At 45.0% G+C, this 14,200-nt stretch overlaps 1 protein-coding gene across 2 annotated transcripts in view; it reads right to left on the reverse strand.

The window, feature by feature from the left end:
* The window catches only part of MTNR1B (melatonin receptor 1B), a 39,432-nt gene that overhangs the window by 11,945 nt on the left and 13,287 nt on the right, over positions 1-14,200 (reverse strand). The window contains exon 2 of one of the 2 annotated variants that reach the window (XM_076328321.1): positions 12,191-12,301. The exons of the other annotated variant lie outside the window; for it this stretch is intronic. Coding sequence (XP_076184436.1) covers positions 12,219-12,301 — 83 coding nt within the window. The 3' untranslated portion in view covers positions 12,191-12,218. The remainder of the gene's footprint in view (positions 1-12,190; positions 12,302-14,200) is intronic. 2 annotated transcript variants of the gene reach the window in all.

Consider the following 14,200-nt stretch of genomic DNA (forward strand, 5'->3'; position numbering starts at 1 on the left):
CTGTCCTGGTTTCAGCTGGGATAGAGTTAATTTTCTTCCTAGTAGCTGGTACAGTGCTTAGGATGAGAGTATGAGTGCTGTGTTCTGCATTTAGTAGGAGAATAATGTTGATAACACACCAATGTTTTAGTTGTTGCTAAGTAGTGCTTACACTAGTGAAGGACTTTTCAGCTTCTCATGCCCTGCCAGTGAGAAGCTGGGAGGGGGCACAGCCAGGACAGCTGACCCAAACTGGCCAAAGGGATATTCCATACCATGTGATGTCATGCTCAGTATATAAACCGGGGGAGTTGGCCAGGGGAGGGGTGATGGCTGCTCAGGAACTGGCTGGGCATCGTTTGGCAGGTGGTGAGGAATTGCACTGTGCATCACTTATTTTGTATATTCTTTTATCATTATTATTATTATTGTTATTATTTTCCCTTCCTTTTCTGTCCTATTAAATGGTCTTTATCTCAACCCACGAATTTTACTTTTTTTTTTCTTCCAATTCTCTCCCCCATCCTACTGGGGTTGGGGAGTGAGCGAACGGCTGTGTAGTGTTTAGCTGCCTGCCAGGTTAAACCACAACAGTCGTTTTGGCGCCCAACGTGGGGCTCGAAGGGTTGAGATAACGACAGATCTGACCAGAGCGTGTTAAGGCAAATTTGTTATGAGCATTCATCATATTGGTTTAACAGTCGCTGGTCACAATGTTGATTGATTTACTCCCAAAGTTGTCGTGCTTGCTCTCAAAGTTGTGTTATGTAACACCTTACTTGCTGCATATGTTCCCTGTTGTGCTGTCTATCACCTCTGGGAGCTGGATCAAGGATATCATTTTGCTGCACTGTGTAACACTACTGGTTTATGATGTGGTAAAAGTTTTGGTCGTGAGACTAATTTTTGTGTTTGTACTTCTGTATTTGTACTCAGTATTGCCATCATCTCCGTACCTTGGGAGCCACTTTTTGGAAACTATTAATAATTACACTTTAACCTCTTCTCTTCAGGGAACCAATCTCTGGGGGAGATGGGGGGGGACACTTTCCCCTGCTCCTTCACCTTCCCTTTCTCCTTCAGGCGAGTTACAACAGCTCTTGAGAATTTTCTTGAATATCCTTGGGATGTTCAAACCAGCAGGGTCCTATTGCTCTGTCTCCTGAATGTGGTTCAGGTCTTGTTTAAGCTTAAACAATTATTTAAGAATACCATCCAGAGATCAATCCCCACGAGAGGCACTGTGGCTACTCAAACCCTGGCAACAGGCATCACAACTACTCCAGCCCCCGTGACAGGCACTACAGCTACTCAAACCCCAACGACAGGCACTGCAGCTGAACCAGAGAACCAACCCATGCCGGTATCCGTTGCCCCTATACACAAGAAGAAATACACAAGAAAATCCACTCCTTTAGTAAGAGACGAAGATGAACCAGGGCCATCATGAGAACAGGAGGAGGAAGAGGCAGAACCCATAAATGAGATGGTAACCACCTGATCCCTATCCCTGAGTGAGCTGCAAGATATGTGAAAAGATTTCAGTCGTCATCTAGGCAAGCATGTTGTCACCTGGCTGCTCCGATGCTGGGATAACAGGGCCAGTAGCCTGGAATTAGAGGGTAGGGAAGCCAAACAGCTGGTTCTGTTCCCTTCTTTCTAGGGAAGGGGGCATTGAGAAAGCGATTGGAAAAGGGGCACAAGCCCTCAGCCTCTGGAGGCAACTCCTGTCAGGTGTGAAGGAAAGGTATCCCTTCAAGGAAGATGTCATTTGTCGCCCAGGCAAGTGGACCACCATGGACAGAGGTATCCAGTACCTGAGGGAATTAGCTGTGCTGGAGGTGATTTATGATGACCTGAACAATGAACAACTATCTAAAGATCCAGATGAAGTCAAGTGCACACGACCCATGTGGCGGAAGTTTGTACGGAGCGCACCATCGTCATATGCCAACTCATTGGCAGTAATGACCTGGAAATAGGGAGAGGAACGACCATGGATGAATTGACTGGCCAACTCCAGCAATAGGAAGAAAGTCTCTCTTCCTCCCTACGGGCCTGCATCTCAGCTGTGGAGAAACTGTCCCAGGAGGTCCAGCAACTCAAAGAGGATATGTCCTACTCCCCACCTGTACAGACCAGTATCTCAGCTCAAGAGGGAGGATATGGAGGGTACACACCACGGGCCACCCTGTGGTTTTACCTGCGTGACCGCGGAGAGGACATGAGGAAGTGGGATGGAAAACCTCCCTCAGCCCTAGAGGCACAGAGGCAATGTGAGTTGCAAGGAAAAACAATCACCAAAGGGGGTTCTTCCAGGAAAACAGCTGCTCCAGTTTCCAGCGGGCAGTTCCCCAGAGAGAGTAGAAGGGCTGATCTTACTCCTGATCTTAATGAGGAAACTTCTGACTCGTACGTACAAGAAATGAGAAATGAGTGCTGTGATGAGGATTAGAGGGGCCCTGCCTCCAGCCAGGGGGAGGAAAGGGACAACCGGGTTTACTGGACTGTGTGGATTCGGTGGCCTGGCACATCGGACCCACAGAAATATAAGGCTCTGGTAGACACCGGTGCACAGTGTACCCTAATGCCATCAAGCTACAAAGGGGCAGAACCCATCTGTATTTCTGGGGTGACGGGGGGATCCCAACGCCTAACTGTATTGGAGGCTGAAATGAGCCTAACTGGGAATGGGTGGCAGAAGCACCCCATTGTGACTGGCCCAGAGGCTCCGTGCATCCTTGGCATAGACTACCTCAGGAGAGGGTATTTCAAGGACCCAAGAGGGTACCGGTGGGCTTTTGGTATAGCTGCCTTGGAGACAGAGGAAATTAAACAGCTGTCCACCTTGCCTGGTCTCTCAGAGGATCCTTCTGTTGTGGGGTTGCTGAATGTCAAAGACCAACAGGTGCCAATCGCTACCACCACGGTGCACCGGCGGCAATATCGCACCAACCGAGACTCCCTGATTCCCATACATAAGCTAATTCATCGACTGGAAAGCCAAGGAGTGATCAGCAAGACTCGTTCACCCTTTAACAGTCCCATATGGCCAGTGCGGAAGTCTAATGGAGAGTGGAGACTAACAGTAGACTATCGTGGCCTGAACAAAGTCATGCTGCTGCTGAGTGCTGCTGTGCTGGACATGCTAGAACTTCAATACTAACTGGAGTCAAAGGCAGCCAAGTGGTATGCCACAATTGATATTGCTAATGCATTTTTCTCAATCCCTTTGGCAGCAGAGTGCAGGCCACAGTTTGCTTTCACTTGGAGGGGCATTCAGTACACCTGGAACCGACTGCCCCAGGGGTGGAAACACAGCCCCACCATTTGCCATGGACTGATCCAGACTGCACTGGAACAGGGTGAGGCTCCAGAACACCTGCAATACATTGATGACATCATCGTGTGGGGCAACACAGCAGCAGAAGTTTTTGAAAAAGGGAAAGAAATAGTCCAAATCCTTCTGAAGGCCGGATTTGCCATAAAACAAAGTAAGGTCAAGGGACCTGCACAGGAGATCCAGTTTTTAGGAATAAAATGGCAAGATGGACGTCGTCAGATCCCAATGGATATGATCATCAAAATAACAGCTATGTCCCCACCAACTAGCAAAAGGGAAACACGAGCTTTTCTAGGCGTTGTGGGTTTTTGGAGAATGCATATTCCAAATTACAGTCTGATCGTAAGCCCTCTTTATCAAGTGACCTGGAAGAAGAAGGATTTCAAATGGGGCCCTGAGCAACGACAAACCTTTGAACAAATTAAAGAGGAGATAGTTCATGCAGTAGCCCTGGGGCCAGTCCGGGCAGGGCAAGATGTAAAAAATGTGCCCTACACCGCAGCCGGGGAGAATGGCCCTACCTGGAGCCTCTGGCAGAAAGCACCAGGGGAGACTCGAGGTCGACCCCTAGGGTTTTGGAGTTGGGGATACAGAGGATCCGAGGCCCGCTATACTCCAACTGAAAAAGAGATATTGGCAGCATATGAAGGGGTTTGAGCTGCTTCAGAAGTGATCGGCACTGAAGCACAGCTCCTCCTGGCACCCCGACTGCCAGTGCTGGGCTGGATGTTCAGAGGGAGGGTCCCCTGTACACATCATGCAACTGATGCTACGTGGAGTAAGTGGGTCACACTGATCACACAACAGGCTTGAATAGGAAATCAGTGTGGCAGGTGCACCCGCCCTGACAAATACTGTCGGCATTAAGACCGTTGCATCCTCACTTTTCGCGCCCTTACTTTCACGCCTTTGGGGTGGCAAGTGCTGACCATCACGTACACACCTTGTGGCAGTGATTATGGTCACATATACACCTCAGGCGAATGGTAAGAAAGTCAAGGCTGTCAGCCAATTAGAAGTGACCACAGATCAGATTTGACTAGGGTATAAATGGAGCCCCACTGGAGGGCAAGTGGAGCCGGTCCTCCTCGGAGTAGTGGGTCTGTAGTCGGGGACTCTACCCTTGGGTTGGGACGCCGCCCAAGGAAACTCCTCGAGGTTGAGAGCCCTCATCTCATAGGTGAGTGATTGTGCACATTTTGGATCCTCATTTCTAAAGCCGGCTGTGCAGTATTAATACCACGTACACCGCCCTGAACCTGTGCTTTACTGATGTTGTTGGAGTGTTGACGCCTCATTTCTAGTTAATTTTCTCTTAAACAATTTTGGTTAAAATAAAGTTTAATTTTGAATTTGATTTTGTGAGCCTCCGTGACACACAGTCACCCAGGAATCTTGGAAGTGATCATGGACTGGCCAGAAGGCAAAGATTTTGGAATATCACCAGAGGAGGAGGTGACGCATGCTGAAGAGGCCCCATTGTATAATAAACTGCCAGAAAATGAGAAGCAATATGCCCTGTTCACTGATGGGTCCTGTCGTCTTGTGGGAAAACATCGGAGCTGGAAAGCTGCTGTATGGAGTCCTATGCAACAAGTTGTAGAAACTGCTGAAGGAGAAGGTGAATCGAGCCAATTTGCAGAAGTAAAGGCCATCCAGCTGGCTTTAGACATTGCTGACCGAGAAAAGTGGCCAGTGCTCTATCTCTACACTGACTCATGGATGGTGGCAAATGCCCTGTGGGGGTGGTTGCAGCAATGGAAGCAGAGCAACTGGCAGCGCAGAGGCAAACCCATCTGAGCTGCCGCATTGTGGCAAGATATTGCTGCCCGGGTGGAGAACCTGGTTGTAAAAGTCCGTCACATAGATGCTCACGTACCCAAGAGTCGGGCCACTGAAGAACATCAAAACAACCAGCAGGTGGATCAGGCTGCTAAGATTGAAGTGGCTCAGGTGGATCTGGACTGGCAACATAAGGGTGAATTATTTCTAGCTCGGTGGGCCCATGACACCTCAGGTCACCAAGGAAGAGATGCAACATACAGATGGGCTCGTGATCGAGGGGTGGACTTGACCATGGACACTATAGCCCAGGTTATCCATGAATGTGAAACATGCGCTGTAATCAAGCAAGCCAAGCGGTTAAAGCCTCTCTGGTACAAAGAATGATGGCTGAAATATAAATATGGCAGATCGATTATATCACACTCCCACAAACCCGCCAAGGCAAGCGCCACGTGCTTACAATGGTGGAGGCAACAACCGGATGGCTGGAAACATATCCCGTACCCCATGCCACTGCCCGGAACACTATCCTGGGCCTTGAAAAGCAAGTCCTATGGCGACATGGCACCCCAGAAAGAATTGAGTCAGACAACGGGACTCATTTCCGAAACAACCTCATAGACACCTGGGCCAAAGAGCACGGCATTGAGTGGGTGTATCACATCCCCTGTCATGCACCAGCCTCTGGGAAAATTGAACGATACAATGGACTGTTAAAGACTACACTGAGAGCAATGGGTGGCGGGACATTCAAACATTGGGATACACATTTAGCAAAGGCCACCTGGTTAGTCAACATGAGGGGATCTGCCAATCGAGCTGGCCCTGCCCAGTCAAAACTCTTACGTACTGTAGATGGGAATAAAGTCCCTGTAGTGCACATTAAAAATATGTTGGGGAAGACAGTTTGGGTTATTCCTGCCTTGGGCGAAGGCAAACCTGTGCTTGGGATTGCTTTTGCTCAGGGACCTGGGTGCACTTGGTGGGTAATGCGGAAGGATGGGGAAGTCCGATGTGTACCTCAAGGGGATTTGATTTTGGGTGAGAATAGCCAATGAATTAAATTGTATGATGTTAAGTACTATGTAATAATACTGTATATCATCACTTCTGTGGTGGCTATATGCCATATCAACGGTATCACAGTAAGAATCACCCAGATTAATGAAGAATGAACTTTGATGAAACTGAGCAAAGTGCAGCGATGATAGGACCGGACAAGTGCAGCGGTGATGGGACCAAAACTGGCTTCAGCATGCAACAGTCCAACACCACACACCACCTCTCCTGCCCTGAAAGACTGTTACGACAGACGGAGCCCAAAGTCATGGACTAAATGAACTCAAATAACATTTTAGAAGGATGGCCCATAGACTAAGGGAATGATAGCTGTGTGTATATATCAAAATAGAGGAAAAGGGGTGGTGATTAATTGGGATGTATTGGAAAGTGTGGGACCTGGGCCTGACTTAGATGGTATAGAATAAGGGGTGGATACTGTCCTGGTTTTGGCTGGGACAGAGTTAATTTTCTTCCTAGTAGCTGGTACAGTGCTGTGTTTTGGATTTAGGATGAGAATAATGTTGATAACACACCAATGTTTTAGCTGTTGCTAAGTAGCGCTTACACTAGTCAAGGACTTTTCAGCTCCCCATGCTCTACCGACTGAGAAGGCTGGAGGTGCACAAGAAGCTGGGAGGGGGCACAGCCAGGACAGCTGACCCCAACTGGCCAAAGGGACATTCCATTCCATGGGACGTCATGCTCAGTACATAAACTGGGGGGAGTTGGCTGGAGGGTGGCAACTGCTGCCTGGGAACTGGCTGGGCATCGGTTGGTGGGTGGTGAGGAATTGCATTTTGCATCATTTATTTTGTATATTCTTTTATCATTATTATTATTATTATTTTTATTATTGCTATTATTTTCCCTTCCTTTTCTGTCCTATTGAACTGTCTTTATCTCAACCCACGAATTTTACTTTTTGTTTTCCAGTTCTCTCCCCCATCCCACTGGGGGATTGGGGAGTGAGCAAACGGCTGTGTGGTGTTTAGGTGCCTGCCAGGTTAAACCACAACACCTATCATATTTTCCACTGGGCTTCAGTTCCTATAATTCTTACAACTCATTTCAGGCTTGGTTTTGGGGGGTTTTCTTAAGGTCTGCTCTTTAATGTGGAAAGAAAAACATGACTTTGGAGGGTCTGAAGAACTGGCATCAGGTAGGGAGGCAGAACTAAGGACTCGGTGGGTTTTTGTTTCTCTTTCCAGAATGGCTCAGCTTATTTGGCTCAAATGGCATGCAGGGAGACGTTAGCTGCTCCTGGAGAAAGGCTGATGCTTCTTACTTCCTCACTACTAATTTTTGTCTCTAGTTTTGGCTTCTTTGATTAGTAATTTTTTACAATATTTAAGCTCTCGTGGTTCTTGATTTTTTGTTTAAATAGGTAACTTTTAAATCTGTTTAAAATCACCTGTGTCAGCTCTTTTTTTCCTCACAATCCATCAGAAAAAATGAAACCTGCTAGCCTAATTCAGATGAAACTCCATTCATGTCAGCAGGAACGAAGCCACCAGAAGTGGACACCGGCAGCAGGTGGAGCAGAGAGTTAAGTCTTTCACACAGTGACATTTGCATTCCCTGTGACACTACAAGCCAAGACCTAGGGTAATCTTTGATTTACCGAGACAGCTAATCTAGTGTAATGTTCAACAGTGTGTTACTAACAGAAGGTTAAACATAATGCTCTAAACAAGTGCCAGATGGGGTTTTGTTTTCTTTGAATATGACAGTTTAAAAGGGGTGATATGCTCCTTTGTAGTTATGTTTCATGATTTCAGATATTAGAGGGATGTACTGCAGACATTGATGTAATGAAAAGGGACAGGCAATATATTTTTGCTAGAACTGCAGTATTTTAGAGACTCTAGCAAAAAATATAACATAGACAATGAATCAAGGCTGGTCTTTGATCTATGGAACGTTCAGGTTATTTCTTTTTAGGAAACGTATGTTCTATGAAACTGTTTAAAATATTTGGTGAGTATAATTATCCTATGACATGTATAAGGAAAATTACCATCACTGGGAGTACTGTATGCAGAGCAGAAGGGGAGTATTTACTGTGGCAGTTATATAGTTTTATTGTGCAGCTACCCAAAGGCTTTGGGAGAGCTTTCTGTTCAGAAGAAATCCAGGCCTAGACATCCTGAAAGTTAGACGCCTGTGTTTTCACAGAAAAGTCTGGAATCCAGACTAAATATGGTTTAAACCTTAGTCATCCACTTTCTGGATGAAAGCACTATGCTGTTATGTAGAAGACGAGAAAAGGAACTTTTCGTTTTAAGATGAAACCATACAAACGCCCCACTGTGGGATAGTTTAGTGGAGAATGCTCTGTACACCCCTTTTTCAAGCTGTGCTGCAATACAAAGAATGCAGGATTCACAGGAATAGAAGCTCAGGAGGTAAAAAGGAGCTTGAGATTGTGGCTTAGTGACTTGCAGACTGCTGGACTGGGACAGACTTCTGTTCTTGGCCCTATATCTGCAACTGTGAGTTGGTGCTGGAAGCTACGTGTGCAGGAGCTGAATTTTAGGCTTATAAGCCATAGCTCTCAGATGTCAACATAGTCTTGCTGAAAAGAGGCACCTAAGGTGCACTGTTGATTAATATGTTTTGAAGATCATGATTGTGGCATGCTTGGCAACTAGGTATGAATATACCCAGCGAGCAAAGCCACCGTTTTTTCTGTGTGCTCAGGCTTCTTCTCCCTGTGGTTAAATATGGGAGCACCGGTACTTGCTGAGAGTTTGCTGCCATGAGTTTCATAACAGACTGCAGGTGCAAAAATTATTTCTAATGCTGTGCTGTTAAAAACTTAGTAAAGGGTTGAGATTTGTAGCCCCTAGGTGTATGATTTTGCTCGCCTGCAGCTTCCTCTGGTGCGAGTAGGGGCAGTGGTGACTCTCTATTGCCACCTAGTGCACCAGCCACAACAGAGACAATACATGGCACCGTCTAGCAGGGCAGAAGGCAAAGCTTTTTGCTTTTCCAGAGCAAAAAGCTGATCGCTAATCAGATAGTAAGTTTATGGGGTGATAAATACTTTTCTGGGCTTCTGATACTTTCTGAGAGTGCAGGAACTTTCCTGGTACTGGGTGTTTTCAGAAAGAAAAGGGGAAGCAGAAGCGGCAAGACAGGCTCTTCTAGAGAATTCCCTATTGCCTAGTGGTTAGGACGCTTCCATGGTAGACTAGCCTGTCTTTGGAAAAGGACTTAAGCCTAAATCTCCCATAGTCGCAAGCGAGTGCCCTACTAACCAGCTCTGCTGCTCTTCTGGGGTTAGCCTGCTTGTCTCTTTCTAGGTTATGTTCAAGAATTTCACCCTAGAACCAGAACACGCAGGTTATCACTTCTGTTGTAAGTGCTCTTCATCAGTCTGTCTCAAAGCAGGAAAAAAAAAATTTAAAAATCCTTTTCATGATTGAACAGGTGGGAAACTGAGATAGACAGGTGCAGGGATTCTCCCAAGACACAGATTAGGAAGAATGCTCAAGGTTCATGAGCCTTGCTCTTCTCTATTAGATGATATCACTTCTATTAGGTACACCTTGGAAAAAATGACAGCGCCTCTCCAGCTCACTACTCCAAAATCTCACCGTAGTGGCATACTGGTACTGATGGATGGAGCCAAGAGAAGAGCTAGACCTATTAAGCGAAGCTAGTGGGATTCAAAGCAAATAAAAGGGGGTGGTTGCTGCAATAGGTGATAAACCTGTGGAACCTCTTAACAGATCTTGCAGATGCAAAATCTTACCTGTATTCAAGGGAAGGCTGGAAAAGTACTTGAAAGAGGCATCAGTTGAAGGTTACTAAACAGACAGAACATACTCAGGAAATCCTCTGAGCTGGAAGGAATCACAAGTTGAGAGAATACAGGAGAAGCATCATATATGATTGCTCTGTTCTCTTTTTTCCCCTGACTGCCTGCTTGTGTCTGCTTATGTCTACAATTAAAGACAGAGCATGAGGCTAGCTATGCCCTTGGTCTGTACCATTACAACTGCTTTTATGATGAGGACAGTAAGTTTCAGGGACACCATTCAGAAGCACAGCTCTTTCTCGGGCTCTCCTGTTGTGCTGATCTGAGAGATAACAATGCAACATTCTCATTCAGGTCCTTGCCAGCCACTCCTCCACACAACCAGCCCATTTTTGTTGACAAAATGTTTGAGGGGGCGATAACCTTGTTCTGTACGTCTAGCTACCTGCAACTGAGCTGCATTTTGCAGCAGGCTCAGGGGTGAAGATCCCTTATACCACTGCCCTCACACTGAAGTCAAGATCTTGCCATCTAGTCTAGGATGGCGAAAGGCCCCTGTTGTTGCTGAGAGAATGTCTCTCTCTAGGGTACTATTGCTTTTCATGCAGGGAATGAAGCCAAGACATTTACTCTGAGTGCTTACTACTGTGGGCACCACTGATGGCCCAGGTTCAAACCTCCAGTTGCTAAGCACAATCACTGGTTAACAACAAAACCAGACTGTTTTTTCACTAATTCATGAAAGAAGTTGTGTTTCCTGTATCTGTCAGTACATATCAGCTTAATTTTCTTCACTTGAAGCAATCACAGTTGTTGATTGCTTCAACCAGGGAAGAACAGAAAGCCTACATGAACAACTGCAAGTAAGAAAACTCATTTACTGCTGACAAAGGGGCTAATATGAAAAGCTGTAAACCACAACAGGTGCAACCTAGTCAGATCCTATAAATAGCTAGACAACGTACTATTGTTAATAACGTATTTTTTCTCAGTCTCCCAACACTATATTGCATTTCATAGAAAAAAGTGAAATATGTAGCATTTTGTAGGATGTTACTTTTTTTTAAAAAAAAAAAAAAGGAAAACTAAAACTTGGTTCAGACCAACTATAAAAGACTGGAGTGTGGAAGCAAACAAAGTAAGGACATTTCACTGCTAAAAATTCTGGACAAAACTTTATTGTGTTCTGGCAGATATTAATTTATATTGTGTGAAAGGCTAGCTCATCTTCTATTACCTTCACTATTAACTTCATCTTTGCTACTGTCTTTAGCCTGAATTTGTGTCAAAGGAAATTATGTTGGTTTGTTTTCTCTCTTACAGCAACAAAACAGCGTTCAAGTCCTTAGAATAACTTATCTTCCAACTTCTTTTAGAAAGGGGGACAGGAAATTGAAGAATGAAAACAGTTTTGTGCAAACAAAAAACATGTTTTGTTTTGTTAAGCTGGTTGGTTTGTGGGTTTTTTTTAATATTCACTAGCAGACTAGTTGAATTTAAAAAAAAAAGAAAAAAAAAAAAAAAAACAAACCCAACAAACCCCAGAACATAAAATAATTCTATTTTGAAATATAAGGCTCAAGATATTACAGAAGATATTAAAAAAATCCAGCAGATATATCAAGTGAATAAAATCGGGACTATTGCAGACTATGGGACATAGCACCAGTTAGCCAAGAGATTTGGTTAGCTATGATAAGGTGCATCTTGGAACTTTGCCTTATAGACCCATTTAAACAGAACAGAGCATTTTGACCAGTACAAATGTTGGGATCTCCTCTTATGGAAATGAAGACATGTAAGTGGTAATTTCCACAGTGCTTTACTCAGCTGCTCTGTGGGGCTCCAGATGAAGGACTCGCAGCATGTGACAGCTACACAACCAGAAACAAGTACATGCAAAGCATGTACATGCAAACTAGTTACAGCTGCAAAAAGAAATCAAATCTAAGCCCATTATTGCTACCATGTACTTTTAGGGGTTCCTATGTTCCAATCCCAGAGCCAGTGGGGGATCCTAAGACAGTCTTGGAATTCTATAAAATGGGATCTGATATACTGCAGTAAGTATAACATATGGGAACACCTAATATGGGGAACACTTAGGTTGACAAGTTGCCAACGCTTCTAACATTCTCTGGAGTCCCTTCATTATGATCTTCTTTTCCCTCCTCTTGTTTCCTGTTTTCCCAAGGAAGAAAATAGATGATACTTGATGAAAATGGCCATTATAACCTTTCAGTGAGGAAAAGTCTTACCCTTTTTGTTCTGAGCTTTTGGAAGGCCTCATCGCTGTACATGCATAGGGAGATGAATGTCTTCAGAAGCTGTTGTCAGTCTGTGCCATCTGCTTCTTTTGGAAACAAGGTCTTAAAGCAAAGTACACTGACATGATTCATCTTATAATGATAATCACAGGTTTATAAACAGCATGTAAACAGATGAGTAAATAAAATGCTTTTACAGAAAGTGATTGTGTATTCTCTTCTAAAGCATTGGCTGGTTTGTGTTTCAACTCAATACAGGCAAAGTATGTAATGATCATTTCCTGAATTAAGGTCTTTTCTGAGAGCCAGTAAAAGCCTTGCAAAATGACTAGACAAAAACTCTGTTCTGGCTGGGCCTGTGAGTCATGATATTGGTGAGATAGTTAAATGAAGGGTGATAGGCATAGACATATAACCATAGAATCATTTATGTTGGAATGAATCTCTGGAGATCATCTAGTCCAAGCCTCCTGTTCGAAGAGGGGTCAACTACGGCAGGTTGTTCAGGGCCATGTCCAGTCAGGTTTTGACTATCTTCAGCCATGGAGACTAAACAACCTCTCTAGGTGACCTGTTCTAGTAAGGAACAGGTATACAGTATATTTACTGTATAAATAGGGGGAAGATGCTATTGATTTTGCACAGATGAGGGCCCTACTTGATCTACTAAAAAGCAGAGGGTATCTAAGATCATAGCGGCTACTATGTAGGTAGAGGAAAGATGTGGTTCATTAACAGCGAGCTAGAGTTGCTTGGCCAGAAGAACAGGTCCCAGTGCAGATTAGAGTAGGGGGGGCTTTGCTTTGGTTATGCTTCAGATTCCTTGTGGCAGCAGGATCTAAACAGTGTCTGACTGGACATAATGGTCTGAGCCAAACAGAGAATCTGGACCAACAAACATTTACAGACCTGAGGGGCGGAGGGTGGAGTGTGGTGAGGGCTGCACAGAAAGAGGGAAGAGGCACCAGATCCTAGCAAAAAAATTTTTGGAAACCAATTCCCACTGCCTTTAGCAAGGCCAGAATTTCCCTCCTTACCTAGATACTCAAATACTAGGTTCAGCTTACCCAGGTTGCAGAATCCTTTTCCACATGCTACTTTGATGATCTTTGAGCACTGTGAACTGCAACTAGCCATTCAGACTAACCCCTTGTGGGAGTCCTAGCTGTAACCCAAGTGAGCGACCTGGTGGCCTGTGGTCCAGAAACAGCAGTGGGAGACTTCTGTCTGTGTGAAGTACCGAATCACACCTCTTTTACTGGGTGAATACACCTGCAAACTGGGACAAACCAATGCCATTTTTACTAAATCAGGCTCAAATGGAAATCACTTTTGTATATATTACATGACAATGTTGTGTTTGAAGATCATGTTTTGACACAAAACATTATTTTTTTTGCTCTCCATAAGCAGACCAGATATTCTTGCTTCGTATTTAACCAGGAAGCTGACTGTATAGCAAGTTGTCCTGGTTTCGGCAGGGATAGAGTTAATTTCCTTTCTAGTAGCTGGTATGGTGTTTTGGATTTAGGATGAGAACAAAGTTGATAACGCACCGATGTTTTAGTTCTTGCTAGGTAATGCTTACACTAGCCAAGGACTTTTCAGCTCCCCATGCTCTACCGACTGAGAAGGCTGGAGGTGCACAAGAAGCTGGGAGGGGGCACAGCCAGGACAGCTGACCCCAACTGGCCAAAGGGACATTCCATACCATGGGACGTCATGCTCAGTACATAAACTGGGGAAAGCTGGCCGGGGGGGGCCGCTGCTCGGGGACTGGCTGGGCATCGGTCGGTGGGTGGTGAGCAATTGTACTGTGCATCACTTGTTTTGTGTATTATTATTATTATAATATTATTATTATCATTTTATTTCAATTATTAAACTGTTTTTATCTCAACCCACGAGTTTTTCTAACTTGTGCTCTTCCAATTCTCTCCCCCATCCCGCCGGGGGGTGGGGGGGAGTGAGCGAGCGGCTGCGTGGTGCTTAGTTGCCGAC

The sequence above is a fragment of the Aptenodytes patagonicus genome, chromosome 1 (genome assembly GCF_965638725.1).
Source record: "Aptenodytes patagonicus chromosome 1, bAptPat1.pri.cur, whole genome shotgun sequence".
Classification (NCBI taxonomy): Eukaryota; Metazoa; Chordata; class Aves; order Sphenisciformes; family Spheniscidae; genus Aptenodytes; species Aptenodytes patagonicus.